Source organism: Ixodes scapularis, unplaced genomic scaffold (assembly GCF_016920785.2).
Source record: "Ixodes scapularis isolate PalLabHiFi unplaced genomic scaffold, ASM1692078v2 PGA_scaffold4__175_contigs__length_147842914, whole genome shotgun sequence".
Lineage (NCBI taxonomy): Eukaryota > Metazoa > Arthropoda > Arachnida > Ixodida > Ixodidae > Ixodes > Ixodes scapularis.
Window position 1 is genome coordinate 9,456,207 of NW_024609879.1, and position 27,263 is coordinate 9,483,469.

Below are 27,263 nucleotides of genomic sequence, written 5' to 3' on the forward strand. Positions count from 1 at the left end.
GAGGCAAGTTTCAGTAAACACCTTGGTTTCGCAACATAGCGTGCGCAGAAAAAAAAAGGTTATGGCGCGTTTACGGTACAGTGCACCCCCCCCCCCCCCCCCCCCCAACAACGATATTTTCTTCTGTACACAAATGTTATGGGTGCGCTAAATAAACACCCCCTACTATTTTAGTGCAAACCTTATGACCGTCGTTCTTATACGCTTCTTTTCTCTTTTACTCCTTTTACTCAAGCTTGCTTTAACCGTTTATAAGTATTGACTTTTAATAATAGCAGTAAAAATAATGTAATGTTTCATATGTAGATCTTTTTAGCTTTATATGAGTATCTCTAGCAACATTCAGTAAACATAGTTACTCAATCTATTAGAAGGTCGCATACTTTCGGAGCTTGTGCTATCTTATCGCTTGTTTTGTTCAATTTTCATTACTTTTCATCGTTACCCTGTCACAGCAACCGTAATATCTGCGGGACTCCTTCCGTAGTTTTCAAGAAGGTGCTTATAGGTTTTGTTTGCTTCCGCATAGATTCTCTTGGCAACTGGCCAGCCGATATCTTCATATATAAAGGTTTGGGCAAATTTCTAGAATGAGAAGCACAAAATAAAGTGTGTAGTGAATGTGTGCAGAGGAATGTTTCCCAATATATTCTATTACTTTTAACGCTTTCGGCCGGGGCAAGAAGTCAGTGAAACTAATAATGTAAAACCAGCACCTACCTCTTCCTTTTGAATAGAGGTGAGGAGGAACTGAATGTTTGGACCTGACGTGTCTTCATAGCGCATATTGACCTAATTAATAAGAAACGTTGAAAGTTACAACAAACCAGCATATAGTAAGCCCCAAACCCATTTGGGTCCTGCAACATTAAGGTAGTGTAATAGCCCATTGCAAGGGTTCTGGAGTGGTCGAATTTGAATTACGATTCGCCTTGAGCCAGACTAAAAATCATGCTCCACAAATTGCTTCCGGATTGTACATTTGTCAAGTATAATAGTATTTTATTACCTACCAGTGTAAATTTAGCGCATGATTTGGTTTAAAATTAATGTTTGTATTCATTCTAATTGATGCGGATCGCTGGGGCGACCATTAAAGAGGAGTGGTATGCCAAGTACAGTCATGTCTCGTTAATATGGACCCCAGTAATGTGTATACCCCTCTATTTGGAGTCAATTTTCTGGAATACACTTCTAAGTACATGCATTTTCGTCTAGTTATTATGGACACTCATATTATGGACGATTTTCGGGGCAGAACGGACATGCTCATATTAAAGCGACATCACTGTAATCGCTAATATCAACCTTAATATCGCGCGAAGGCAAAATTCCAAAGGCTTGGTAACTACGAAAAATCCAAACATATCGGTTTATGGGAAAAGCGTATATAGAATTCGCGGGATATTTACGCAAAGGCAACACAAAATCACAACGTAGGTCATTTGAAAATATATTCATAGAGGCAGTCTGGGTACAAAACTACCTGCTGGTAGGAGATAATAGCTACAGATTCCTGGCTCTGTTAGATGCTTCAGTTAGTGACTACCTGTAAAACTATGTCGAAGGAGTCGCTATACAACGTACACATCCTGAAAGTTTTGTTAATATGTGAATATGGGAAGGGTAGAACTGGTGCTGAAAATTGTGATGTAATCATCAGTTCTACATTTTTTTCTGGTAGATCTGAAACTTCGGAACTAGCGAATAGATGGCGTCTTCTATGCCGGGCATGTCACAAGAGTTCCATTCCTTGGACACGCAACTGAGTAGTAGGCAAGTGACGTGTGGAAGCCCATTATACCGATCTCACCATCCAATTTCGTTACGCCACAACTGCCGCAATGCATTGAGGGAACTTCAGTCTTGTGCACGGCCAGAATCCTCGCTGGAGCTCTGCACGTGCGGAGCACGAGACGGCCCGACCGTCTCATGTACTCCGGCCAGCCTCCTCTGATTTAAAGATATGGCGGCGTAACGTATGCGTGGAACGGTTTGTGAGTATATTCTATTCTGATCATGGCTCTAATCTTTCGTAAGAGCTCATCTACCGAAAGGGCGGAAACAAACTTGAACGTTCGAAAGCCTATACAACGATAGGTCAGTGTTCCTCTGAAATATTAAAGTACTGAATTTACGCTGATGATATGAACAGTATATGACTTCTGCTTGTAATGCGATCTTAACGTTCGTTATAAATTTTAGTTTCCTACCGCCAACCGCTACATTTCGAGTTTTTTTAAGATAGGCTGCCATTGTTCCTTATATGTTTTAAACAGGGGTTTATGTCCAACTTTTATTTGAAATAATAAATCTCGCCCTCCCCAGGGGTCAGGATGCTCGGGATTTCTAAGAGCCTTCTGCTGATCTTTCTATAATGGCCTTCATTACTTTTTATTGTGTTGTGCTGATGAACATCTAGCCGCACCTGCATGAGTTTGCTGGTCGTACGCACATTCAATGTAAAGTGAGAGAATGTCGTGTTTGTTACAAGCAGTTGGACATTCCGTCTCACCCAAGTACCTCCAAGGATTGCTCTCGCCGCGAGCTCTCCTTTTGAATGCTCGTGACGCGTCGCCATCTTGTAGCCTTATGACCCCATTCCACATTCAAGTGCGCATGTTTTTATAAACCAAATCATGTTTAGAAACAAACCGGAGCGCCCTTAGCGGACGCTACCAACACCGCGCATGCGCGATGGGGGTGTGGGCAAGAAGCTTGCCGTCGCCCGTAAACAAACCATTGGAATGGGGCGTTGTCACCGTCGGTGGGAGTCCCTGTGCTCTTTTTTTGCGTTGGAATTGTTGATTTTACGTTTTCCTGGCGATGTCGGACTACTTGAACGGCCTCAACGGAATCAACGAGGCTTGTTACTCCGGAAAACATGGCCTAAATGATGTAACATGCGGCGGTTCACTCCGCGTGGACTCCGCAGAATGGACGCTAAAGCCTGATTCACATGGTGAGGTTCTGCTCGCTATTTTCAGCTTGACGTCACTCGTGCTGCAAAAGCCTGAAACATAGCTTAGATGGCAACGTCGATGCTGAAAATCGCAAGCAGAATCGGACAGAGTGAATTAGGCATAACAAGTCGGTGATGGTCACTGGTAACAACTATCAATATCTCCTTATATCTACTGTTTAAACCGAGCCTACTTAGCCGAAGCAACCGTCAAACTTAAACGTGTTTTGAGGTCTGCCCTTCTTATCGCAATTACCGGGTCAACGTTTGGTCCACGGGCCGCTGTCGTTTGAAAGAGCAGACGACATGCAGAAACGTTTGAGAGAGCAGACGACAGCACGAACGATAAGGCGGCCGCTTGAACTTGATGACACATTGAACGTAATCCGCAGGTGACTCGTGCAACTTGACGATTTTTCCGCGTTCATGTTGGAACAAAACAAAAAAAAAAAAAATCTCACGACCACAAGTATCTGTGAATTAAATCTGAAGTGCCTCCCGCCCAAGCAATCGTGGTCAGACGGTGTCTGTTTTTCCACTTCACGGCCCCTATTCATGTTCTTGAACGAACCGAGCAGGCAGAAAACGCACGAAAACTGACCTTCAAACCTTTACCGCCTCTTTTGACGAAAAGGCAGGTTTTTGTCCGGTTTCTTTCAAAGTAACACAGGAATGCACGTCCATCATGGTGACTTCCACCCACAGACCCAGGCCGGAAGTGTGTCCGACGCGCCCCCACTGCGGCGTGACGTAACAGAGATGAGCTCGTGTATAGGTACGTTGTGCTTTAGGCGACACGGCACTGTGCCCCGCGCGCTCGTAGGGCCCTGTTGCGGCAGCTGGTGTCCCGCCGCCGACAACAAGCTGTATTTGAGGGGACGTTCTTCCGTTTGTGGCTCCAGTGCGTCCCATCCCACACCACTTTCGCGTTATTTATATATTCAATAGGATTCGTTCCAGCGCTTTAGATGGCTGTTTTCTAAGTTGGTTTGTATGATATTCGTCCTAAGACCCACAGCTGTTGGTTAGTTTCCCTCAGAAATGTGTCGACTGAATAGTACTTTGTGTCTCTGCATAAATTTGGAGGCAATGTATTTGCGCAGTCTATGGCCTACTTTTCATGCCCATAAAATTCAGGGAGATAGCCTGTACCAGCTTCAGTGTTGTACACGTTCCCCAAAAGAAGGAAAGAAATCTCGTTCCTTGATCCCTCAGATTTTTGAAACGCGTTCCCGTTACAAGGTTCATATGTGAAAAACGATCTCGTTCTCGTTACAGTTTAAAAAATGGAACGTATCGTTATATATACCTTACATATGTATTTTGATGGTTAGCATATTCAATTAGATCAAACAAAGAATTTTGTTATCTATCTCGTCAAATGGCAACATACGAATTGGAATGTCGTGATGGAAGGACACCAGGAGAAGAAAACAAATGGAAGCAAGGTTTCATTGGTCGTTATATTCACCTTTAAAGACCTCAGCTTTTAACCATATTGATGTTTGTGGTGAAGAATTCAGACGAGCCAAATTAACTTAACATTGCACGAAAGATTTACAACAACCTCAGTAAAACATATAAAATAGCGCAACAGAAACAAGGACAAGAAGTAAACAGGACAGGCGCTTGTTTCTGTTGCGCTGTTTTATATGTTTTACTAAGATGAACCAACTAGCCCAACAACGTGCCTTACTAAACTACAACAACCTCACACGTTTTGATCTAACGAAGTCCCTTGTTCGAACTTTACAACAGTTGCTTCTCGATGTTTCTGTCCGTAAAACGAGCAAGTGAAGAAGGGGGTAGGGCTTTTGGAAGGTCAGTCTTGAAAACTACAAGGCCGTCTTCGTGAAGGTTGGATTCGTTGTTCAGTTTGAAGGTGGGGGACCAGGAGAAAAGAGATAAAGGTTAATTTTATTGTTTCTTTTAAGTGACCAATGTTTGAAATACAAGGGTGCGTTCGATGTCTAATAACCTGTTCTTTTGTCGTAACTCTAGTTCTCTTTGTGAAAGTTCTGTGATGGCTGCAGTCGGCCTCTCATTTTCGGGTGTATGAGGGTTCGTAGAAGCAAAGAAAGTAGCTAAGTTTGAAACGTCGCTATTTTTCTGTCTTTTCTTCTGACTAAACGTTTTGCTTTCTGTATTGCAGTCTCGGGCACTAAAAAAGGAAAATCATTCTCCAGTAATTTTCCTGCACCCGACTGTTACTAAACGAGGACCGCACAAAATAAACTTAACGAGAGTCTGCTTTCCGTAAAGGTTTTGTTTTTAAAGTTCTAGAATTTCCCAGTTAGAAATTTAAAAAAAAAGAAGAAAATACCCCACTGGACGAAAAAAAGGGAACGCCATTCCTTTTTCGTTCTAGTAAAAATGTAACGCCTTCCCGCTCGAGTTCCACCGATGCAAAATAGAACGGCGGCACTCCTCGTTTCTCCTACAAAGAACGCGTTCTAGGAACGCCAATCCTTTGAACGCTGTTCCGTACAACGCTGATGAGGTTGTATCGGTTGAGCCACCTTTATCTAGAAGGAAAGCTCTCAAAGACCTGTGGTAAGGCTCTCGTGCTGTGGCCTGCTTAGTGGGCACATACAATCTATACGATGGGGATAAAATAAAGAAAACAGGCTTTCTGCTGAAGTGTGAGTTGCCACTGGCGTATTTATTGTAAACTGTGCTCTTTCTTTTAATGTACCTTTGTTTGAATCAGCAATACCACTCCTTGTGCCTTATAATCTGGCTAAAATGAACGTTTTTCCATGACTTGATTCTCAATATTACAGAAGTATCATTATACGCTAAGCAAATGACGGTACAATCAGTAATGACTGCTCAATTTTCGAATGAAAAACACTAATCATTTTTGTATCGTCCGCCATGAGCCAGTGAGGCTGAACCAACTTGACAAAAACTCGTATATGTAATCGATCACCTTTACATTTTTATTCGCATCTATCCTGCGTATCACGACAAACTAGTCGTAAGCAAATAGATAAAGTTAGCAGAAATTTAAAAAAAAAACTACGGCCCATTGACGAAAATAGGATTTATTGAAAACAATCGATTATGACCAAATGCAGAACAGTAAGCACGCAGTACCTTAGTGAGCCCAATTAGAAAACTACCAAGCAACCATTAACAATTTTTAGAATTCAATTTCCCGCCTGCATAAAACCGATAGGTAACCGAAATAGCTACTTTTGTTTGATCACTTTGGGTTGGGAAGGAGTAAACTAAAATACACACTAAATTATCTTTCTTTGAATTTGAGGGTTTATAGATTATAATGTGTAATACACAGCTCGTCAGCGGACTTTCTCTTCTGACACATATTCCCCGGTTGCAGTACCTAGTGAGCGAAACATGTGACATTGGAGCCAAAGCATCGGAAGAGGTCGCAAGCATCATGAAGCTTAAAACTACGTCCGCAGCCCCCCCCCCCCCCCCCCCCCCCCCCGCCCCAGCTCAGTGGACGGGAGAATGACTTCGCCTTTCGCCTTTCTCGTAGAAGTACTTTCTCCTGTAACATCGGGGGACTCCTCAACTGGACCTGAAGGCCCCACCGCAGCTATGCTTATAAAGAGGAGAGCAATAGAAAAGATAGTAAAGCACTGAGACGCCGAAGAATCCAGCTTACACATGCCAACATCAAACCACTTTCATCTGCTTCTTTCGGGCGAACGCAACGAAGGACCGACCATCGGGAGAAACCGCGTCAAAGAAACTTGGAAATATGAATTTCAGCTATTCAAGCGCGTTGACACACTTCGTTTTTTATTCATAATTGATTTAATTAAATAAAACAATGTGATTCTGGTTTACATTGTTCTTTCTTGCCAAGAAACTTCAAGATTCTAGCGATGAGAAAATAGAACAAAAAACACGCATAAACATTGAGAAATGTTTGGTGCTCCGACCCTTCCTGGATAGTACACAATTCAGCATATAATAATAAAACAATACCACTTAGGAGGTCGCAGGCAACTTATACAGATATTTAGTTGAAAAATATGAGACTCGTAGCAAGATGTGTAGGTGGGCAAGTCGGTGCATAATAGTAATAACAAAAAAAAAAAACTGCATGAAAATACAAAGCGAACAGTTTCTGTTTCCGCTTATAAGGTTGATAGGTGCGCTAGTTGGTAATCATCGTACATAATAAAATAAAACAGGGCAAAAGATAAAAAAAAATTAAGAGACAAACCGGACAGGACAAAGCGCTGACTCTCAACTAAAGATTCTTTAGTCAAAGAAAAAGAGGTAGAAAAAAACCCGTTGCTCAACGTAACCCCACGCGTACCTTTCACCCAAGGTAACTGACTACAGCACGCGTTCGATCCTCATTGTCAACTTCAGGAATTCCAGTTGCTTGCCAGACAACGCAACTGGGTTACGTTTTTTTTTCTTGTCTTATCTTTTGTTCTAAGGAAATGAGAGCTGACAGTCAGCGCTCTGTGTGTGACTTCTACTTCTGCTCGGTACTTCATTTTTTTTCCGTTGGCATACTTATTTCCGTTACATTTCAGAGAGCAGACTTACGCCATTTCAAACAAAATCACGGGCCAAAAAAAAAAAAAAAAAAAAAAAAACACCATACGATGTTGGTTTCTTGCAAGAACGAAGTCTTCTATGAGATACCTTTAGCTTGGCTTTAAACACGTGGGGAAAGCTTTTAACGTGTATCACCGACAAGTTAACAGAACGCAAAAGAAACGTAACCAATAACACTGCAAATTCGGAATTAGCTAAGCACGTGAAAGAATGCCATAATTGTAGTGAACGATGGTCAGACGCAGATGCAGTACAACAAGAGTTAGATAACACGAAGATAGTTGTAAGGGAGGCAATCCGGATAAAAACAATAGGAAACTCTATCAGTCAGGCCTCTTTGAAACCTGGTAGTACTTCAAAGAAATGTTTGCAGTTCTAGTGGTGCATTGCATTGTTTGTCTAATTTTCGCAATTGTTTCGTTTGTTCCCTTGATGGTCTTTCCCGTGTACTAGAAGTCGGGGTTGCGAGCTTTGCGCCAAACATGGAGCTTATGCGTCCCCAATCAATTAGTGTCTGTTTTTCTGGTGAATAGAATTTATTGTTTTTTCTAGAAGAAAGAAGGTATCTTCAGTCAAGACATCATTGAAAATATCACCGTATAGATGATGCGTCAAGGTTGCAAACCTTGGTTATGTGTCACTGTATTTTATCTTCAGTGTGGTTTTTCAAGGTTGTAGTTCAGAAGCCCTTCGTCTAAACTAACCAAAGGTATCATCACCATGTGTGTGCATGGCATATTTGAAAAGCATTGTAGATTTTTATTTAGAAATTTCTTTTGTCTCAACCGAAGGGTGGTTTTGGTTTGTGGGTGGCATCTTTTAGTTGGTTTTCTGATTTAGATGAGGATTTTGCGCGCGACCTTCAAAAAAAGGATGTTCGGTGGTTTTGCGGCGGTTGTAGTCATGTATATAATGAGGTCGGTTGAATACAATTATTAGCTCATTAGAGATGCTGTCTCTCCCTGTTACTCTCTCCTCAACTGTAGAAAAACATCGGTTACATTCTGGTGCCTGGAACGCGTCTCCCACTGCTTTGTTTAGCACCTATGCTGCCCATACATCTAAAGTGGTCCCCAGGTGGCAACAAATGACGTCACAGAAGCCGGAGTGTCATGCTGTTGACTGTCGCGATCCTGGCGGTTCGCCGCAGAAATGCTGGCGAAAAGCACGAGCGAACGCGAGTGTCGCTGTCGTCACGGCGTCCAGGCGTCCCAACTTTCGGCTGCTGTAGCTTCCCTGGACAGTCAGAGTGGGGAGCGACCTGCAGCAGAACAGGCGCTTGCCATATCCACGAGAGCTGCTGAGACACAACCAGGGTCGCGACCGACGACAGCATGACACTCCTATGACGTCATCAGGCGGAATTTGAGGGACCACTTTTTTGGCCGCGGTAAACACACCACTAGTCGGAGACGCGTTCCAGGCACCATAGTTACATCTCGCAGCATTCCGCTCTATGCCCACCGGTTTCGACCAGCCGGTCTGCGCTTGACAGCGATCATTTCTGCGAAGTCACTGTGCCATTTCACCGTTGCTGAAGTTCAGGCACCGACCCCTGACATCCTGCAACACTGAATCTGCCCCATGGCGGTGGCACCATCGCGTCTTCTATGCTACAAAACGGACGGTCGTGCTGCTCTTTGTTGGGATTTGCTGCTTCCTCGTCTAAAGTGCTTGTCAAACGTCTGTTACACTTCGCATTATTGCGCTCTACGCTTACCGGTCTTGACCAGCGAGGCCGCGCTCGAAGCAGTCTATGCAGCGAAGCTGCTGCGTTCTTTTAACGCTAAACAAGATCGGATATTGGGCCCTGTCATTCTGTAACACAGAATCTGCCCCACGGCGGTTGCACCATGGCATCTTCTGTGCTACAATACGGACGGGCGTGCTGCACTCCGTCGGAATTTGCAACCTCCTTAGCTGAAGTGCATATCAAACATCCGCCACATCACGCAGGATTCCACGCTACGCCTAACAGTTTCGACCAGCGAGTCGGCGCTCGACAGCGATAATTTTTGAGAAGATTCTGCGTCATATTACCGTTGCTGAACGTCTGACACCGAGCCCTGTCATCCTGCAACACAGAATCTGCCACACGGCTGCGGCAGCATCGCATCTTCTGTGCTAGAAAACGGACTTTGTGATGCAATTCGTTGGCATGTGTGGCCCTTTTAACTGAAGTGCTTATCAAGCGTCTGTTTTATCTCGCAGACGTGAACACCGCAACATTTTCTCTAAGTAGTGCTTTCTTGGGAGCCAATCTCAAAGTATATTTTTGTTTTAAGAGTTCGGTGTGCCTCCTGTCATGGCACTTTGTGGCTCTTGTGCTCTTGTTGGGTGCTCTTTACGACCTTGCAACGCATATAGAAAATGTTTTTTTTACCTAATCGTTTTTTGTCTGTGCAGAAAATCTTATTGATATTTTTCACTGTGTACGTTGGCTTCTTGATGATTCTTGCTGGTCATCTCAAGACAAACTGGGGGACCAACGAACAGCTAGACAAACGTCACTCTGCCCTCAACAAGCGTGTGCAGAGTCCAGAGCACTGCCAAAAAGAAAATATGGGAAAGCTAAATGATATCACAGTCGGCATTTCAAACCTTAGAAAAAAGGTGACTCAGCTAGAAAAAAGGCAGACGGTAAATCAAGGTGTCAAAACTGCAAGGTCAACAAGTTAAAGATGCTTGTAGTAAATTTCCACGGTTTCTATCAAAGCAAGATGAGCTTAATAATGATGTTGATGTGTACTGCCCTCACATCATTTTTGGTACAAAAAGTGGCTTTCAGGTAATAAAACTAATGGTGAACATTGACTACAGTACATCTTTAACATTCACTGTATTGTCAGATCTTTGCACAGGGGATGTGGCGTACTTGAGGCAATAAAAAATGTTTTTCTTCGGTAGTTGTTGATATACCGGCGGATAAGAAAATATATATTGTTAGAGCCAAGTTTGCATTGTTTTATATATCGATGGGCCTTTTCTGTAGACCTTCATATCCCAACAACATGTGTATTCAAGAATTGAATAAGGTTCTTAATTTTGCAACGCTGTGTTATCCGCAGTGTCTCATATGTCTTGGGGGTGAAATTAATTACTCTTAAGATCTCTGGGTTTACTAGTATGTGTCTCATACTACGTGCAGAAATATTTCACAGTGCAGAAAGGCTTTCGAATATTGCAGTACTTGTTCAATTTATTAAGTTCCGTTAATGTCAACGCGTGAACATTCTGTTAATTACTTATTTTTTGCATTGACCCAGAACAAATCGTTTTGCATTGATCCTAAACCAATATCCCATGTTTATGTCGTTGATGCAATAAGAGATCATATAATTGTGTTAGTAGATGCAGACATGGCTGCTACTGAAACACGTTCCGACAACAAGCTAATTTTTTATTATGCTAGAGCATATTCTTCCGAGCTTGTGTGAACCAACGAAATGCTCCTGCATATCTTTCAGGGTTCTTTATTTAGATCTCGCATCAGTGGAAGAGAACTGGAGCTTGGTCAAAGGCAAGCTTTCAAAAACTCTCAATTTCTTTATTCCAAAAATAAAAATAACATCCAACGGCTAAAAGCCTTGGTTTACTCCACAATTAAAAAAGAAAGAAAACCTTCTTGGTACTAAAAAACGACATTATTCTAATGCAACGATGGCGAACATTACAGACTCGTGGGATAAATCGGTGAGACATTTTAAACATTGTAAAGATTAAATTGAAAGCGCAAAACGGCAATTCTATGGGAGGAGAAAAACAATTCTTGAGCTCTAATCCAATTAAGTTTTAGAAAATCATTAGCCCTCCGAAAATTGAACACGTTTACGTGGCACTATTGATGATCATGATAAGCAGGTTCTGACTCGGAAAGTGTAATTTCTTTTAATCTATTTGTTGGTGGCTATTTTAAAAAAAGATTTAAATACTTTGCCTGTATATTTTCTTATTTATAGCAGTGCATGTAGTGATCAAATAAAGGTTGATTCCCTCGGGATTCATCAGCTTATACAGAACGTCTTCCATTCCTCCAGTCCTGGATGTGGTGGTATTACGTACAAAAAACTAAAGGTCACTTTGAAATCCTCCAGAATTCTACTGCCACTCTTACTCCAACAAAGTGTAGCCCAGGGAGTACTACCGAAAGGCTAGACACATTTCAATTTTAATAATGTTTTTCAGTATGGAGACATCATGTCCTCTATTATTTATCGCCCCATTTCCCTAACCAGCATAGCCCGTAAGCTGCTTGAATATGCTATCTTCAGTCATGTCATTACTTACCTCTCAGGTATACATTTCTCTTCCCTAACCAGCATGGTTTCCATAAAAAAGGTTTCTGCGACACTCAGCTTTTTTATTTCTTATTGATGTGCACGAGAACGTCGATTCTCGGAAACAACCTGATGCTATTTGGTTGGTGTTTCAAAAGCGTTTAACCAAAACCCTCGCCAGAATTTAATAAAAAAAAAAAAAAAAAAAAACTTAAATCTCTTAACATCCAGCGGTCAATTCTTGGATGGATCAAGGAACCCCTTTCCGACTGAACCCGATCAGCCTCAGTTAGTAATGACTAATCTCGTAAAATTTTAGTAAAATCAGAAGTTCCTCATGAATCGATCCTCGGCCTGCTTATTTGATTAATCTATTTAAATTAAGTCACAAATTTAATCTGCAATAAATTCAATTTTTCGCAGAGGACTGCGCAATTTCTATGCGCATAGTTACTAAAGCCGATCGCTTGACCATGAAGCGTTTCCTAAATATTCAGCATCATGGTCCGAGAATTAAGAATTGAGCAACACACCTCAACGACGAAACGTCTGAGATTTTTTACCTCGAAAACGACAACTTCTTCTGACTACGTAAAAAGCGGCTTGAATCTTAGAAAACTCGGCAATTATGAATATCTAGGCGTTCATACTAAGAGGAAGTCTAGGTAGTAACCTGCCCATTGATTACATCGTTGGAAACGCAAATCGTAAACTGAGTTATTTTAGAAGGGATTTTTGTTCAGCACCTTTTGGTGTTTGCTTTTTAGCTTGCGAGTCCTTTATTCTTTTGACGGTATAATTCGCTGGCGTAATATAGAGACCCTGGCAGAATTACTTCAATATAAAAGTAGAATATATCTAACATGAATCCACTAGGTTCATTTTTTTAGAAGTTATGTTTTTACATCTAGTGTAACAGTTCTAAAGTCTAAAGCTGGCCTCGCAGCTTTGTGCATCAGACGCAAAGTACCGGTATTGACCCTTCTTCTCCGAATATAGAGCCGTAATACGAATTTTAAAGTCAGCTTTTATCCCTTTCAGCAAACAGAATTTTACTAGGTACGATCACCAGCACAGAATTCGGCTGCCCTCCATGTCGAACCAAGCAGCATTCCTAGTCTTTTATGTCTGTTAATTAAGAAATAAAATGACCTGCCCAGGAGTGTGGCAAATATCTCTGATTGTGTTAAATTTAAATGTGCTTGCGAAAATTTATTTCGCGTATTTTTATCCCATTAAATACATTAAAACGCGAATATTGTTTTTTGTCGTTTCTCTTTAGTTTAAGACCGTATAACCCTTTTGAATGTTCTGTGCATTGTATTCGAAGTATTTATATTTTGTTTGTTCCTTCTCATAGAATGTCTTCGGACGCCTTGGGGTAATTAAGTAAATAAAATAAAATTTAATTTTAAAAAAGTTACGCTGACATAGAAAGGACGAAGAGTCGGGCTTCGACAAATTACCCAGGCACCAAGAAAATGCTTGGAATGTAGGCACAGGTTCCGTACAAGCACGCGTCTACTGAATGAACGGACTGTTTCTGTTAGATGTACTTAGGCAAAGTTACTTTGCAGGCGCCAGCACGCATAGCTGGCTACTCTCACACTCTGCTCTTTGGTGCATGGGTAATTTAGCTAATTGTCTATAGACTCCTTTCAGCAGCTCTGCATGGGCGCCGCCATAAGTGACCTTCAGTTTTTTTCCTCGTATTTCGATACCTTCGCTCTATCATTGCAACAGCAGGACAGGTTATTGTTATTTTAGGTTCGATTGTGTCCCCCTCCCAGATATGACCCTTGTGAAGGCTCGTCTAAGCCCGCTTCAGTGACTTGGTAGCTCGGGAAGACAAGATAAGATCAGAAATGGTGGCTGTAATCTGGCGCTTGTGCAAAGCGTCAGTGGACCATTCCAGAAATTCGCTATGGGTTGGTGCCGTTTCTAACGTTCGCGCGTTTGGCGGGTGAATATATAACCTTCCGAAGTGAAGAACAGGTGCATGCTGGGCTGTGAGCTAACACATGAGATTTGAGTTTTTCGAAAACATGGAAATTACATATACAAGGAAATTTGCTGCACGCTCCAATCCCCAGACGATGGACAAAGGTAATATATATTATTATAAAGTTAAAATTAAAAAAAAACCTTCCAAACCACCAAGTCAAACATGTATGAATGTGCACTTACAAATATATAAAATAGAGAAATAAAATATCGTATCTTCGAAAAAAGGATAGTTTTATTGAAGATTCATTAATTCCAGAAGTACAAGATGAAATCGTAAATTTGTGAAATATGAATATAAAGGAAGAAAAAGTTCCCTCGAGGTAAATTCGAACGCATATATTTTTCTTTTTTTTATGCCTGAGTAATATCCTGGGGCGTTTAATCTCTGATCCACTAGCGCATATAAGGGCAGGGGTATGATTTAGAAATCTATCAATATACACTTTTTTCATTTTAATATATTGGTCCTGCACAACCTCAATCGAGGTAAATTTACACGCCTCTCCGAAAGGCATGCTGTAAGCGACAAAATTTTCGCGATGACCTAATTTTTGTGAATTTCGTGAATCGCCTACGATTCGCGAGAAATAGGCTCCGCGAACAATTTCGGTAAAACGTAAACATATTATAATGTATATTGACATCCCACCGCGTCTCGAAACTCACAACCCACGAATTATTCAAAAACGTCAGCTTTTTCCTAAATCGCGAAATATTGAGCCCGCGAAAAATGAGTAGTTTACAGTATATACTTGTTATAGCCCTAATATCTTTTCAGGCCTCTTTAATATTTACCTGCGATAGAATAAAGGAAAGATGTTTTCACCACGTTCTCTGCGAGAGAACATTGTACGCCTTTCATTTGACATACGTAAATTTGACAAACGTACCTATATCGGAGCTCAACACCAGTTACCTAACATTCAGTAAAGTCTGGCACAAACAGCAGTGTATTGAAATATATGCATCTATAATTTTGTTTAGACGATTGAAATCTCACCTTCAACAGACTCATTTTCGAGTTATTGGAACGCCAACAGTAGCCGCAACTTCCGTTTGCGGCTCCCGCTGTCTAGGATGATATTTAGACCACACTTCTAAAGTTTTCATAAAATATATTGTCCACTGAAGCCAATGAAAAAAAAAAAAGATAGGACTGTGCATGTCGACTAGTGCTACAAGAGTGACTCTTTTGAGACTTCATTAGCGCACTGCTTCAAATGTGGGTTTTTCTTGTACCTAATAGCCTTTATTATGTGATTATAACTCTTGAAACAATTACACCTGCCAAAGGCTACTCATTTGGCAACTTGTAGCTGTAGATTATTCCAAGGACTGGCGATGATGCTTCATGTGACATTGTTTCTCTCGGCGGATGGCTTGCGCTAAAGCATGCTGACGTGGTTTCCATCCACTGCATCCTCAAAGCGCCTTGCCGCCACCGCCCTCCCCCCCCCCTTTTTCCAGAAAAACAAAATAGTAAAACAAATAAAATAATTTTAGGGTGGGCATTTCTTGTGCCATCTGCTGCGGAGCATAGTTTGCTGCATATTGCAGAGAACATTATACCTCAGGTCTCCGGAAGCAGAATATTGACCGCTGGCGAGCGGGAAAGCAGGGAAACGGCTTCCCAACCCCTGTGCGTAACCGACGTCCGTCCTTCCCCCGGTTACTTACAGCGGTACGGAAAAGTATGGGTTTATTAAACCTGTCAGTAGAAAGCACCCTGCTCAAATGTATAACACCGAAGTTACTTGTAAATTAAATACTCAGACGGAAACGTTTATTTATAAAAAAAATGTTTCGCCAACTGCGTCAAAAAGGGCGATTAATACGGCCTTCTAATTTACAGTCAAATCGAAGGCTACAAAATTGGCGGAGGTGTCGTTTAGGCAACTCCGCCGATTTTCAATTCGGGTTTTGATTGTGCGTCACGACTCTCTTCCAACTTGCTCGCAGATGCTATGCAAAAATACCGCATCACAAAACAAATAAACACACTAGAAATCTGCATACCCATTTGCTTTAATATCTTTTTTGGACTCTTTTTGCACATCGACAGACCCAATACGGTCCGATACCAGACGTATCGGATAATGGCTCGTGCACAATGAAAGGCTACAGCGCCGCTTTCATGATCGCGTCTTTGGAGCTTCGGAGGTGGTAGAGAGTGTGTTCTACCAGACCAGCTCCAGCACTGCCGCGCTTCTGCTCGCACGACTCGTGATGGCGTCAGACGGCAAACTAGATGGAGCGGGCGTGGCGACAGGAAGATATCGGGCTTATAACTTGTTTGGCCAAGCAGCCAAGCGAATCCAGGTGCAATGGATAGATCACGGTTCTAGAACGGGTCGTGTCCTCTAATAAAATTCCGTAATGACACGTGAATATTGTGGGAAAATTATTGTTTTGCTGAAACTTTGTTTGTGTTATAAAATACGTGTGTCATTTAAGCACTTTTAGGCCCTCCTTTTTTATTCAAAAGTTATTTTAAAATATAGGTAGGTACTATAGCTCTCCAAGAACAGGTATTTCTTGTAATCGATCGAACCCCCACCCACTGAGGCAAGACCGCGGTTGATCAAAAGCTATACTTCGAAATGAATCCTTTAAGGCCAATATTTACAGGATAAAATATAACATACCAGTGCAATGTTGAGTGCCAAATAAGTTACTAAATCTTCCCTCTGGCCAAACTCTTTGTAATGATGCTCATCCACCATCACGTGAACTTCAACCAAAAATAGATCTGGTACGTGCTTTATCGATGCGGCACCTGAAATCGAAACGGTGTTATAAATGCTCGAGAAGAAAAATCACCAGTTTTATTTGTCTGCCTACGCAAGAATCAAAAGACACAAATTTTGAGGATAGCGTCCTCGCGAAATTGTTTTAGCAGGAATATTTAATGCGCTGTCTGAAACATAATAAAATGCATATTTAGACGAAAAACTGGAGATATACGTTTATTTATAGTTTTCGTGCTCGTTCATTACAATACAATACTGAGGGCTCAATATAGAACATAAAGAACCTTTATATGTGATGACGCGGGTTGCCGCATTAAAACTTGAATAGCTTTTTTTAAATATTACTGGAAGGTGGTGCTAAAGGTCGTTGGAGAGATGTCGTGCTTGTAATTAGTTTTGACACGACTGTTTCTGGTAGTCATTTTTTTCATGAACAGCCGAGATCAAGGACGAGGCGGTCGAGGCACCTGCCGATAAAAGAGACGACATGCAGCTTGGTGATGATGAAGGATGACTGACCGCGAGCGGGTGGTGCTCTTCGGCGCTTCGACGGATGGATGGATGTTAACGGCTGTACCCTTCATATCGGGCGGTAGCTTGCGCCACCTAGACTAGAAGGCAAGACCCAAAAGAATGCTCTTGTTCCTTCTCCAATTTGTTTACCCTCTGCAATTTCGTGATTATCACCAGGCGATGTGAGATAATCACCTGAATAACCTTCAAAACATCTAAAAAAAAAAACGTTACGTTTTTGTTGTTTCCCCTTCCCCCCTGCCTCTTCCCCCCGGCGACAGAGTCGATAATGTTCTTCTGGTCAAATTTGGTCGGCGTTACTCCGGTGCTGAGCCCGCTGGGAGACAGGGTGGAGACTTTAAGCCGAAGTCACGCGGGAGGGAGTCGCGATTTTCCTTGTCCCGCCTGTCCCCAGTTGTCTTAGCTAGTTTTACGTCATTCAATTGTCCTTAGACAATTACTACCAGTCTTCCAATCTTGTTTTTGTTACTAAAATGCGCTTATCACCCATTCTTCCATTCTCGTCTGCAAACCCTAGCGCTCGTCTGCAAACCCATTCCGTCGCCCCCTCCGGGATGGCGTGAACAAGCCGCGCGCCCTTCAACATCACATGTTCTTTTGTCTTGTCTTCCCCTTGGCATACGGCACACCGCGTATCGACTTCCTCATGCTTTGTCCTAGATGTCCTAGTCCTCAATACTCCCGTTCTAGCCTCGAATAGCAACGAGCTCCCTCCTGAATTATTGTACCGATGTTTCTTCCTGATTTCCTGGTTTCCTGTCCTATACATAATTAAACGCTGATTTTTTTCTGCATTATTCCCTCTCACATCTTTCTGTGGGCTTCTTTTACTTTCTTTTTAACAGAGGTAGTCGTGGACCCGCACTTGTCTGATGCTATTTAAATTTTAGTTTTCGGGTTAGGTTTGGCCATTTAGTGTCGAAACTTTATATGTCCAGATGCTTATATACCTTTCTCGCGCATCATGCGTCCTCAACTCTGCCCAGTCTTTGTTCGAATTTCAACTAACTTATCGCCACTCTACGCTGGAAAGATGTACGTCAACCTGTGCGTGCACCCCTTCATTTGCTGTATTTCCATGCGCCCCCAGTGCCAGTCTCCACACGCTCCTTTGCCGCACCTCTAAGCTCGACTGGACCTCCGATTTTATGTATAAAACCGCATCGCCAAAAGGCAACCCCGGTACCATGACTCATTTCTAGATTACTTCTAACAACTTCATATATATTGTAATTCTATAGTGTCCAATCCTCCATAGTTCCTAGTGTCTTGACTGCCCTTATTCCTATGCCATCTGCGCCTGTCACCCTTGGAGCAGGGACTTGACTCTCTGCTTTTTTTTGATTGATTGATTGATAACTTTTTATTTAAGACATAACTGTACAGAGATGTCCCAGGTGACATGGCAAAAGGCATAAACGCCTGACGGGGCCATGCCACCCTTTTGGCAGCAACGGTAGCAAAAACAATAAATGAGGAATGACACAATTTCACTCCAAACTAAAAATCTATACCAAACAAAACAAATACATCACAAAACATGACGTGAAAAGGAGAATTGATACTTATCATTCCAAGCATTTTACTTAAAACACATACGGTTTTATTCCCCTGTGAGTAAGTATTCTTTTACAATATTTTTATATTTATAGAGTGATCGTACGCACTCCAATGAAGCTAAAATATATGGGTATTGGTTTAAATAGTCTGGTATCAAAAAACTCAACCTCTGGTCTCCATAATTCGTTCGCGAACGCGATTTTATTAATAGATGACGCCTTAAATTATACGGGCTATCTTTCGCGTGGTACTTAGCATAGAACACCAATTTATCGAGGTGAAATTGCGCTAAATTTCAAGTGATAGTTTATATTGATGTAGATTTCTTACGTTGAGTATTTGATATGTCCTAAAATATGGTGTGGCACTTTTAAGAAGTTGTATGTTACCAATTGCTCGCAATGCTCGCTTTTGTATGGATACAATATTGTCTAGATTTGTTTGGGATGTCGTTGACCACACTAAAAGGCAGTAACTTATGCGGGATTGCACAAGAGCGAAATAAATTTGACGTTTCACTTTTGTTGTGAAACGTCAAAACGTCCCATTCCCTCGTGGTCGTCTCAATCGTCTCGCTAATGTTCTCATCTCGTGCCGTGTTGCTGCTTGTACTCTGTCCAATCTCGTTCGGTTGAAGTTCTGCATATATGGCCTGGCCCAGCCTGGCAGGCCATCGAATGTTTCGCCGGCTGCCTACATGCTTGTTACGTCCCCTCCCCCTCCCGCAGTATGTTTTTTCCGAACGAGACAAAACAACTCAATGCCCAGTGCACACTGGACGACTAAATGTTCGCTGCTGGTTGAGTTTCTGCCAAACCCCTAACCGTGTAAACGACGACTGTTACCCAGGCGAGTAATGTTACGGTAGAATCCGTAGTTAAGTACTGAGCCTGGGCGCAGGTGTCGGCGAGCCGGCTGTGACGGCGCCGGGCGCTGCCTGAAATTACAATGGCACCGAACTTGGCGCCAGCCTAACTGCCACCGCAGAACTGGCGACGCTTGCCGTCTTCGAAGAGGGCGGCGCTCCGCTGGCAACGACTGGTGTTGTCATTTATTCGCCTACAGGCCGGTCCTCCGAAGTCGCGAACGAGAGTTCAAGCAAAGTCTCGAGGTGAGGCCTAACATGGACGTCGTGTCAGTGCTAGGTGGTCTCGTCGGGCATGCGGACGAGCAGTGAAGAAGCGCTGGCAGGAGAGACCACATGTCCGGCGGACCAGGGTGGACCAGGACGGAAACTCCAAGCGAAGACCTACGCTCCCGACTCCGGCAGAGGCCCGGTACGACACCCTCGGTCAGCGGCCAGCTTCTAATTTATCTCCTTCAGAAGCATGTTGATCGAAGGTCGGTACGTAAAACGTCAAAGGATTTCTTGATCCTTTGTCTCAGCAGAACCTCACAGGTCGCAGTGCGAGTGGCGTCGTGGGGCATGGTCCTGTACTGGAACACTATCCTGCTCACCTGTGTCCGGAATTCCCCGAGCTGGCGCTCCTTGAGCTTACCCTTGATGGTCTGCACCACCTACTTGGCTGCCCCATTGGAAGCAGAGCTGTACCGCGGAACCATCATCCGGCGGATTTCGTTCTTCGTTAGCTAGGCCAGATGCTCGGCGCTGGCAAAAGCGGGACCATTTTCGGACGGAATAACGTCTGGCGGCTCTGGGCTGCAAAGACCTCCCACAGCGACGCAATTGTCGCGCTTGCTGATGGAGTGGTAAAAGGTAGGACCTCTAGTCACTTTGAAAAGGAGCCCACCACCACAAAGAAGTAGTGGCCCTTGAAACGGCGCCAAAAGTTTACATGCAGGCGGGACCAGAAACTCTGTGGAAAGGTGCGGGGGTGATCTTCAGATGACGTGAGGCTCGTTGGTGCTCCTGGTAGACCTGGCAGCCCTGCACCATGCGAGCGATGTGCTGGTACAGGCCAGGGCAACAAACGTGGGATCGGGCCACCATCTTAATCTTTTCACGCCAGGGTGGCCCACGTGCAGCAAATTCAGGACCCTGGACTGGAGATTCTGTGAGAAACCCACCTTGGAACCGCACTGTAGGCAGCCCTGGTGCAAGCTCAGCTCGGCGGCCTTGTGGCTGTAGACTTGCTATCGCAGCTCCTGCCTCAGAACACTGCCTTGACTACCTGAGACAGGATTGGTGCCGGCTGGTCACCTGCGATACCGCCTCCCTGAAAAGCACCCGTGGGTAGACCTGCTCCAGCATGAAGACCTCAGCTGGCTTTGGAAGAGCAGCATGCACCTCCGGCAGGTGCTGCGGCTGAGGGCATCAGCAGGTCCCGGGTTCTTTCCAGGGCGGTAGACCAGCTGGTAGCTGTAGGCCGCCAGTTTCAAAGCCACAGAAGACGTGAGGCTTCCACAAGAACTGCCTTTTCAGGCCCCAGCAGACTCAGTAACGCCTTTTGCTCCGTGACGGCCTCAAATTTGCGGCCCCACAGGTACTGGTGGAAGCGCTCAACCCCGAACATAAGGGCCAGGGCCTTCTTGTCCAGCTGGCTGTAGCGTTGCTCTCCGACATAAGGCCGACAGGAAGAAAACGCCACCAGGCGTTTCTGGCCACCCTGTGCCCGGTGCGACAGGACAATCCCTCCAGCGAGTGGCGACTTATCTACAGTAAGGACGGCAGGCTTCGCCGGATCGAAGTGCACCAGCACTGGAGCCTTGGTGATTAGCTCCTTGCTGCACCGGAAGGCCACATCTTCCTCCTTATTTCAGACCCACTGCTGGCCATCCCGAAGCAAACTATGAAGCAGCTGGAGATGAACCGACATATTCTGGAGGAGCCTACTGTATAAGTTGATGAGGGCGAATCAACTCTGAAGCTTATTCTATGAGTTGTGCTTCGGCACCATGGGCAAAGCATAAACTTTGGGGGAATGGGGGAGGGGGGGCGCAGGGCAAGGCCGGCCTGAGAGATGACGTGTCGCAGCCCAGGTGCTGAACCCTGGGGGCCAGGGAAAAGCAATTTTCCAGCTTGAGCTTGAGACCGGCGTCCTGCGATCATGCCAGGCTTTTGTGCAGGCTCTGCAGGTGGTCCCCGTCGTCGGTGCCTGTAACCAGGATGTCGTCCAAGTACACCGCCACGTGCCTCGTACACCTAAAAATATGTTCTATTTTCCTCTCAAAGTAGGCTGGGGCTGAGCTTACGGCAAACGGAAGGCGCGTGCACTGGTAGAGTTCAAAAGTCGTCGATAATGTGACACACTTTCGAGCGGAATCCTGGCATGCCAGCTATTGTTAAGCATCTCTGAGGTCGAGCTTTGTAAAGTTCTGTCCCCCGGACAGAGCCGACCAGCCTATCGTTCAAACGGCGACCAGTCTGCTCCAAGTAGACTCTACTACAGCTGAGAGGGATCTCGTTGACAACTTCCTTAACACAAGGCACAAACTGCTTGGCATGCCTCGTGTCACAGGGGCCGTTCCTAGGTTTGGTCCCGCTTGACATTGCGCTGTCAAACGCAGGAGAACGAAGAGAACGACACTGTTTCTCAATATGTCGTTCTCCACGGAAGCCTTTCTTCTCGCATTTCGAAGATTTATTTCCCGGATACGAATGCCAAGTATAATATACCTCGAAAATTCTACTTCCTTTAAGAGGGCGTTGGCTGACCTAAAGGTAATTTGGAATTCTCTAAGTCATCCGGACTTATCGTCATACCTTACTCAGCGGAGTATTATATAGAAATTTATTGTTGAAAGCGCTTACACGTGGGGAGGATGGTGGGAGAGGTTAGTTCGCTCAGTAAAGTCAGTTTTGAGGAAAGGTTTGGGAATGTCATTCCAGTTCTGTGCGCTGCAACGGAGGCTCTGGCGATGATCCCTCTACTGAGGGTTGGGCCCCTTAACAAAGGTCTGCCCTTGGGAGGGGTGCAAAGCAAATATCACTACGGCGGCGGTTCTCGGCGTATGGATGCCCCCGACCGTCGTTGACCCACTGGTGTTGCCCTTGAGTGCCCCTTTGTGAGGTTGGGCTGGTGTCCGGCTCTGCGGGGCCCTTTCTCCATGTCGGTCTTGCCTGGCCTATTTTTTGGTGTGGCCCAGTTGTTCCTGAGTACAGATCCCAATTGACTTTTAAGGCGCAGCTCTTAGGCGCCGGTTTCCGGCTTGAGCGGCGTCGCCATCGCCGTCGGCGTAACTGCGCGGTGCATTATGATAAATGATCTGTTCTGATGTTAGCCTGAGACTGAGGCAGGAAAAGAGGAAGTTTCAAAGTAGAAGAAAAAGGAACAGTCGAGGATACGTCTCTAGAGACGTATCCTCGACTGTTCCTTTTTTTTCTACTTTGAAACTTCCTCTTTTTCTGCCTCAGTCTCAGGCTAACATCAGAATGGTTAATTTCCACCAGCTTGCCTGCGCACTCACCACAATATCATGATAAATGTCTCATAATGCACCCCGCGGGGAGGAAGAGGTGGAGGAGGAGGGAGAGAAGGAGGGGGAGGAAAATGAGGGAAAAGGGAGGTGGAGGAGGAGGGGAGGAGAGGAGGAGGAAGGGGGGTGCGGGAAGGGGAGGAGGAAGAGGGGAGGAGGGGGAGAAGAGTGGAGGAGGAGGAAAGAGGGGTATACCCTCCCCTCAGTACCCTTTCTTCCTTCTCCTCAAGAGCTGCGCTCCGATTCGGCGTTACAGGGTGTTGTAAACGTCTTTCATTTTTTTTGGTGAAATTGCCACTTGATACAAAGATCTAATTCATTTATTTTGAATTGGCTTTAAATCGGTTGTGCCCATTGAGGCGGTACCCATTGAGGCAATTTTTACTTTTCAATCTTTCTACAAGCCTCACCTTATCAAATTTGTGAGTTCAGTTCATTTTTTTATTAAAGAATGCCTCAATGTCTTTCTCGGAGTCGGTTAAAACTCTTAACTTCCCAAGTCGATGACTCAAAGGGAATCCACTCGGAGGCTGAGGAATAGACAGCTGGTTATGGACCACTTTTGGAATTGGGGGAGTAAAGAGTAAATAGTGCAACTGCGACAGGCGACAGATGGAAAGATCACGTAAATATTTTGAGCACCATAGGGGTTTTCCGAATTGGGGAAAAAATCAGTTGAAGGTTCGCAGAGGTTGCATTCAGTGTAGTACGAGTTGCCTAATTGAGAGAAATAATATACCGATGAGAACATCGCCGAATCGTCAGTACTTTTGCCTGCATCATATTTCTGGCGCCTCGACAACACAGACTGGTAAGATCGCGTTGCATGGACCAAGGAGATAGACGATAACGCCCGTAACTTATTTATTTGTTTGTTGCTTTCCTGCGTGCAGCGGTGCCGATATCTGTGTTGAGGAGCTTCACACAGTACACGGGCAAATACTGCAGATAGATAGCGAAGCAGCTGATTTGCATGCAGCGCCGGTGCTGCATAACTATGCATGAACTACCTTTAATTGAACTTGCTTTAACCTTAGCTATTTTCCTTCACGTGATGGGTTTTGGATTGGAAAGTTCGTCGGAACAACCCCACGCCTGACACTAGAAAGTGTTCAAAATCTTAAAGCCCTAAGTATGTTCGGTTTGGTATCGTAATCGTCATCGATGAGGTGGCGACAACAAACGAAACGGTACGAGCCTGAATCCTGGAGTTGTTCCTGAGGAATTGCCTCAGGCCACCTGTTTCTTCACCGTTTTATTATTCGGAACATTGTGTAGAGGGACATTTTGAAATGTGCCAGTGCTGGTACAGCTATTGTTGCAGCACCGACGCAGCATTGCCAGTGACGTCGCTCATCAATGTTCGCCTCATTTTGTCTACGACTGCACAACTTTTGAAAGTGTTTTGAAACGCCTAAGCAGAACAGGGGATCAACAATATATCAAAACTCGCAAGTGACCTGTCTGCTTACGACAAACGGCCGTCGCAAAGCGTGGAGCGAATTTTGAGCGCGAGCGCGTGATGCACGAGGGTAGAGTGATAGACGAACGACACTTCCGGGATTCTTAGGGAAGCAGGAAAAAAAAAAGCACAAAGTACGCCAAACCCTTCTTGATGTCACTGCGGAGCGCAGAAACTTCAAATTCCACTTTCTGAAAGTATTTGTTTGCTGCAAATATGCCGTTTTCAGGCTCGAACGTTTGAGGGTGATGTCTAGGTTTCACGTCTAATCCTATAGTATCTGAAAATAATTTTTGGGGGTGTCAGGATAACATAACCTAAGATTTCTATATTTCGCTCAAACCCTCGTTTAAGAGGGCATTGAGCAGAACTGTTTTTCGGAAGGCAAAATATGTATTTTAGTTATTGCAATAACAATGAAGCAACATAAACGTTTTGTTATCAGTGCCACAATCTCTTCCATAGATCTGGGAAACTCGCAATTCAGTTGAGATATAAAATTAAGCTACTACTCACGTGTTCGCCTCTCGCTGCGAGCATGTTCATTAGGTAGTGTATCTGGAAGAAATAGAAAAAGTTGAAGAGCAGTGTACACAATAAAATCGAGCAATTTTCATTAAACTATATTTGGCGAAGCAGTTACAATGACAAAAATTATATATCAAAATAGTTTAAATTTTGCTTGTTACGCAGAAAAGTTTAAATAAAACTAGTTATTTCAGCAAAATGGTATTTCTTGGTACACCCAAAAAGAAAATACTTTGACACATGTTACAACTCACTCATCCAATAATAAATATATACATGCACATTCACTTTGTTTTGCAGTATCGTGTAACTTCACGATACTGCATAAAGGTCGGTTCACACATGAATGCCAGCGCGTATTCAGAGCTGGCCCTTATACTAAGTAAAATAATATTGTTAGACATAATTTAAAATAAAGCGTAACAATTTATTTGGAACACATATGGCGATAGTGCGTATATTTCAGAACTTTATGTTCAGGCCGGTCAACCTTTGCGAGAGAAACATAAAAAACACGAATAAAATTAATTTTCGTTTTATTCTAGTAAATCATAACTATATTGATAGAACTACTTCATTTTCAATACAACCAGAGCGACGAAAAGCAGAGATCCCAAAAATTCAGTAAAATAATGTGCAGCAGAGATTTTCAGAACTATTCTTTTTTCCACGTAATTTTCCCGAATGGAACCCGCTCCCAGATGAAATGTCTCTTCAGATTGCGTGTTCTGATTTTCATATCTATTGAATGAGTTGACATAAGTTTTATTCTTCGTGTTTATTCAATTTATGATCTACTTGTTTTTTCTTCTATTATGTAATGCTTTTTTGTATAATATGTTATAATGACATGTTTTCTCACGCTTTGTCCAGAGTTTTGTTTATTTTAAGAACGTGGTGTTATAAGCCAAATATGGGTACAGTAGTACCACACATTTGTGATTAATATAAAGACACCGACTTCACACAAGAGAAAAAACAACTTCAATAGACGTTTCGTTGATCATACCGGAGGCATCATTAGTGCATACACATAAATGATAAAGTATTAATCAACACAGCCCTATTTATAGGGAATGTCCATGTATGGTTCTGGGAGAAGGCTAAGGTCAAGAAGCCTGCGTGGGCCCCACGCAGGCTTCTTGAGTCATGGTTTATGCGAGGTGATGCATCAGCGTGCAACAAGACTTGGAGAACATAATAGCGCTTCACGACAGGGACGAAGAGTAGGTAGGAGACAACACAATGCGCTAACTTCAACTGGTTTAATCGTCAGAAAATCAAGGGTATAAATACTCTGCATCATCGCGCCATTCAACCAATCCCAAGCCACGCCACTGATCGCAAGAACTGTGCCTCTTTGTCGGCCAAATCGATCGACGCCACGCTGACACATCGATCCCCGTAGTTTTTTATCAGGTCTGCCTCTATAATTTTCCTTACCGTCTTATCTTTATGTTTTCTAATGACAGCGACCTGATGAAAAAAACTACGGGGATCGATGTGTCAGCGTGGCGTCGATCGATTTGGCCGACAAAGAGACACAGTTCTTGCGATCAGTGGCGTGGCTTGGGATTGGTTGAATGGCGCGATGATGCAGAGTATTTATACCCTTGATTTTCTGAGGATTAAAGCAGTTGAAGTTAGCACATTGTGTTGTCTCCTTCCTACTCTTCGTCCCTGTCGTGAAGCGCTATTATGTTCTCCAAGTTTCAGTACCAACTCGCCCAAGAATACGCATTGTGCAACAAGAGCCGTGGCTACCTCCCGGAAGCACACATGGACATTCCCTATAAATAAAGATCTGTTGATGAATACTTTCTCATTTATGTATATGTACGGATGATGCCTCCCGTATGGGAAACGAAACGTCTATTGACATTTTTTTCTGTTTTGTGAAGTCGGTGTGCTTATTTTAATCATGAGATCGCTCGGCTCATAGTGTATTTTTGCGCACACATTTGTGTTTTTCTTCGTTTTTATGTTGCGATCCTACAACTGTGTTTTCCTACCTTGGCTGCCCCTTGGCGGTCGGTTGTATGTATAAATAAGAACTGGTGGCGACTATTTTCTGCACAAAGCAGTATATTGCATGAAATGCACTATTTAGCAGTGATCGTTAAATTCCGTGGAAAACATTAAACAGTCTGTCCGAGAGTAAACAATCTGTGTTTTTATCAATTTTCGGGGAAACTGGTTTGGTGCGTAATGCGACTAGAGAGGAATGTAGGGAGGGAGTGGGAAGGAAGGGGGAG

At 43.7% G+C, this 27,263-nt stretch overlaps 1 protein-coding gene across 1 annotated transcript in view; it reads right to left on the bottom strand.

Annotated features, from left to right (window-relative positions):
• Nucleotides 1-441: 441 nt before the first annotated feature.
• The window catches only part of LOC120844784, a 66,748-nt gene continuing 39,926 nt past the window's right edge, over nt 442-27,263 (bottom strand). The window contains exons 6-9 of the mRNA XM_040216737.1: nt 24,997-25,038; nt 16,443-16,573; nt 721-792; nt 442-585 (exon numbers count right to left, since the gene is read on the bottom strand). Coding sequence (XP_040072671.1) covers nt 442-585; nt 721-792; nt 16,443-16,573; nt 24,997-25,038 — 389 coding nt within the window. The remainder of the gene's footprint in view (nt 586-720; nt 793-16,442; nt 16,574-24,996; nt 25,039-27,263) is intronic.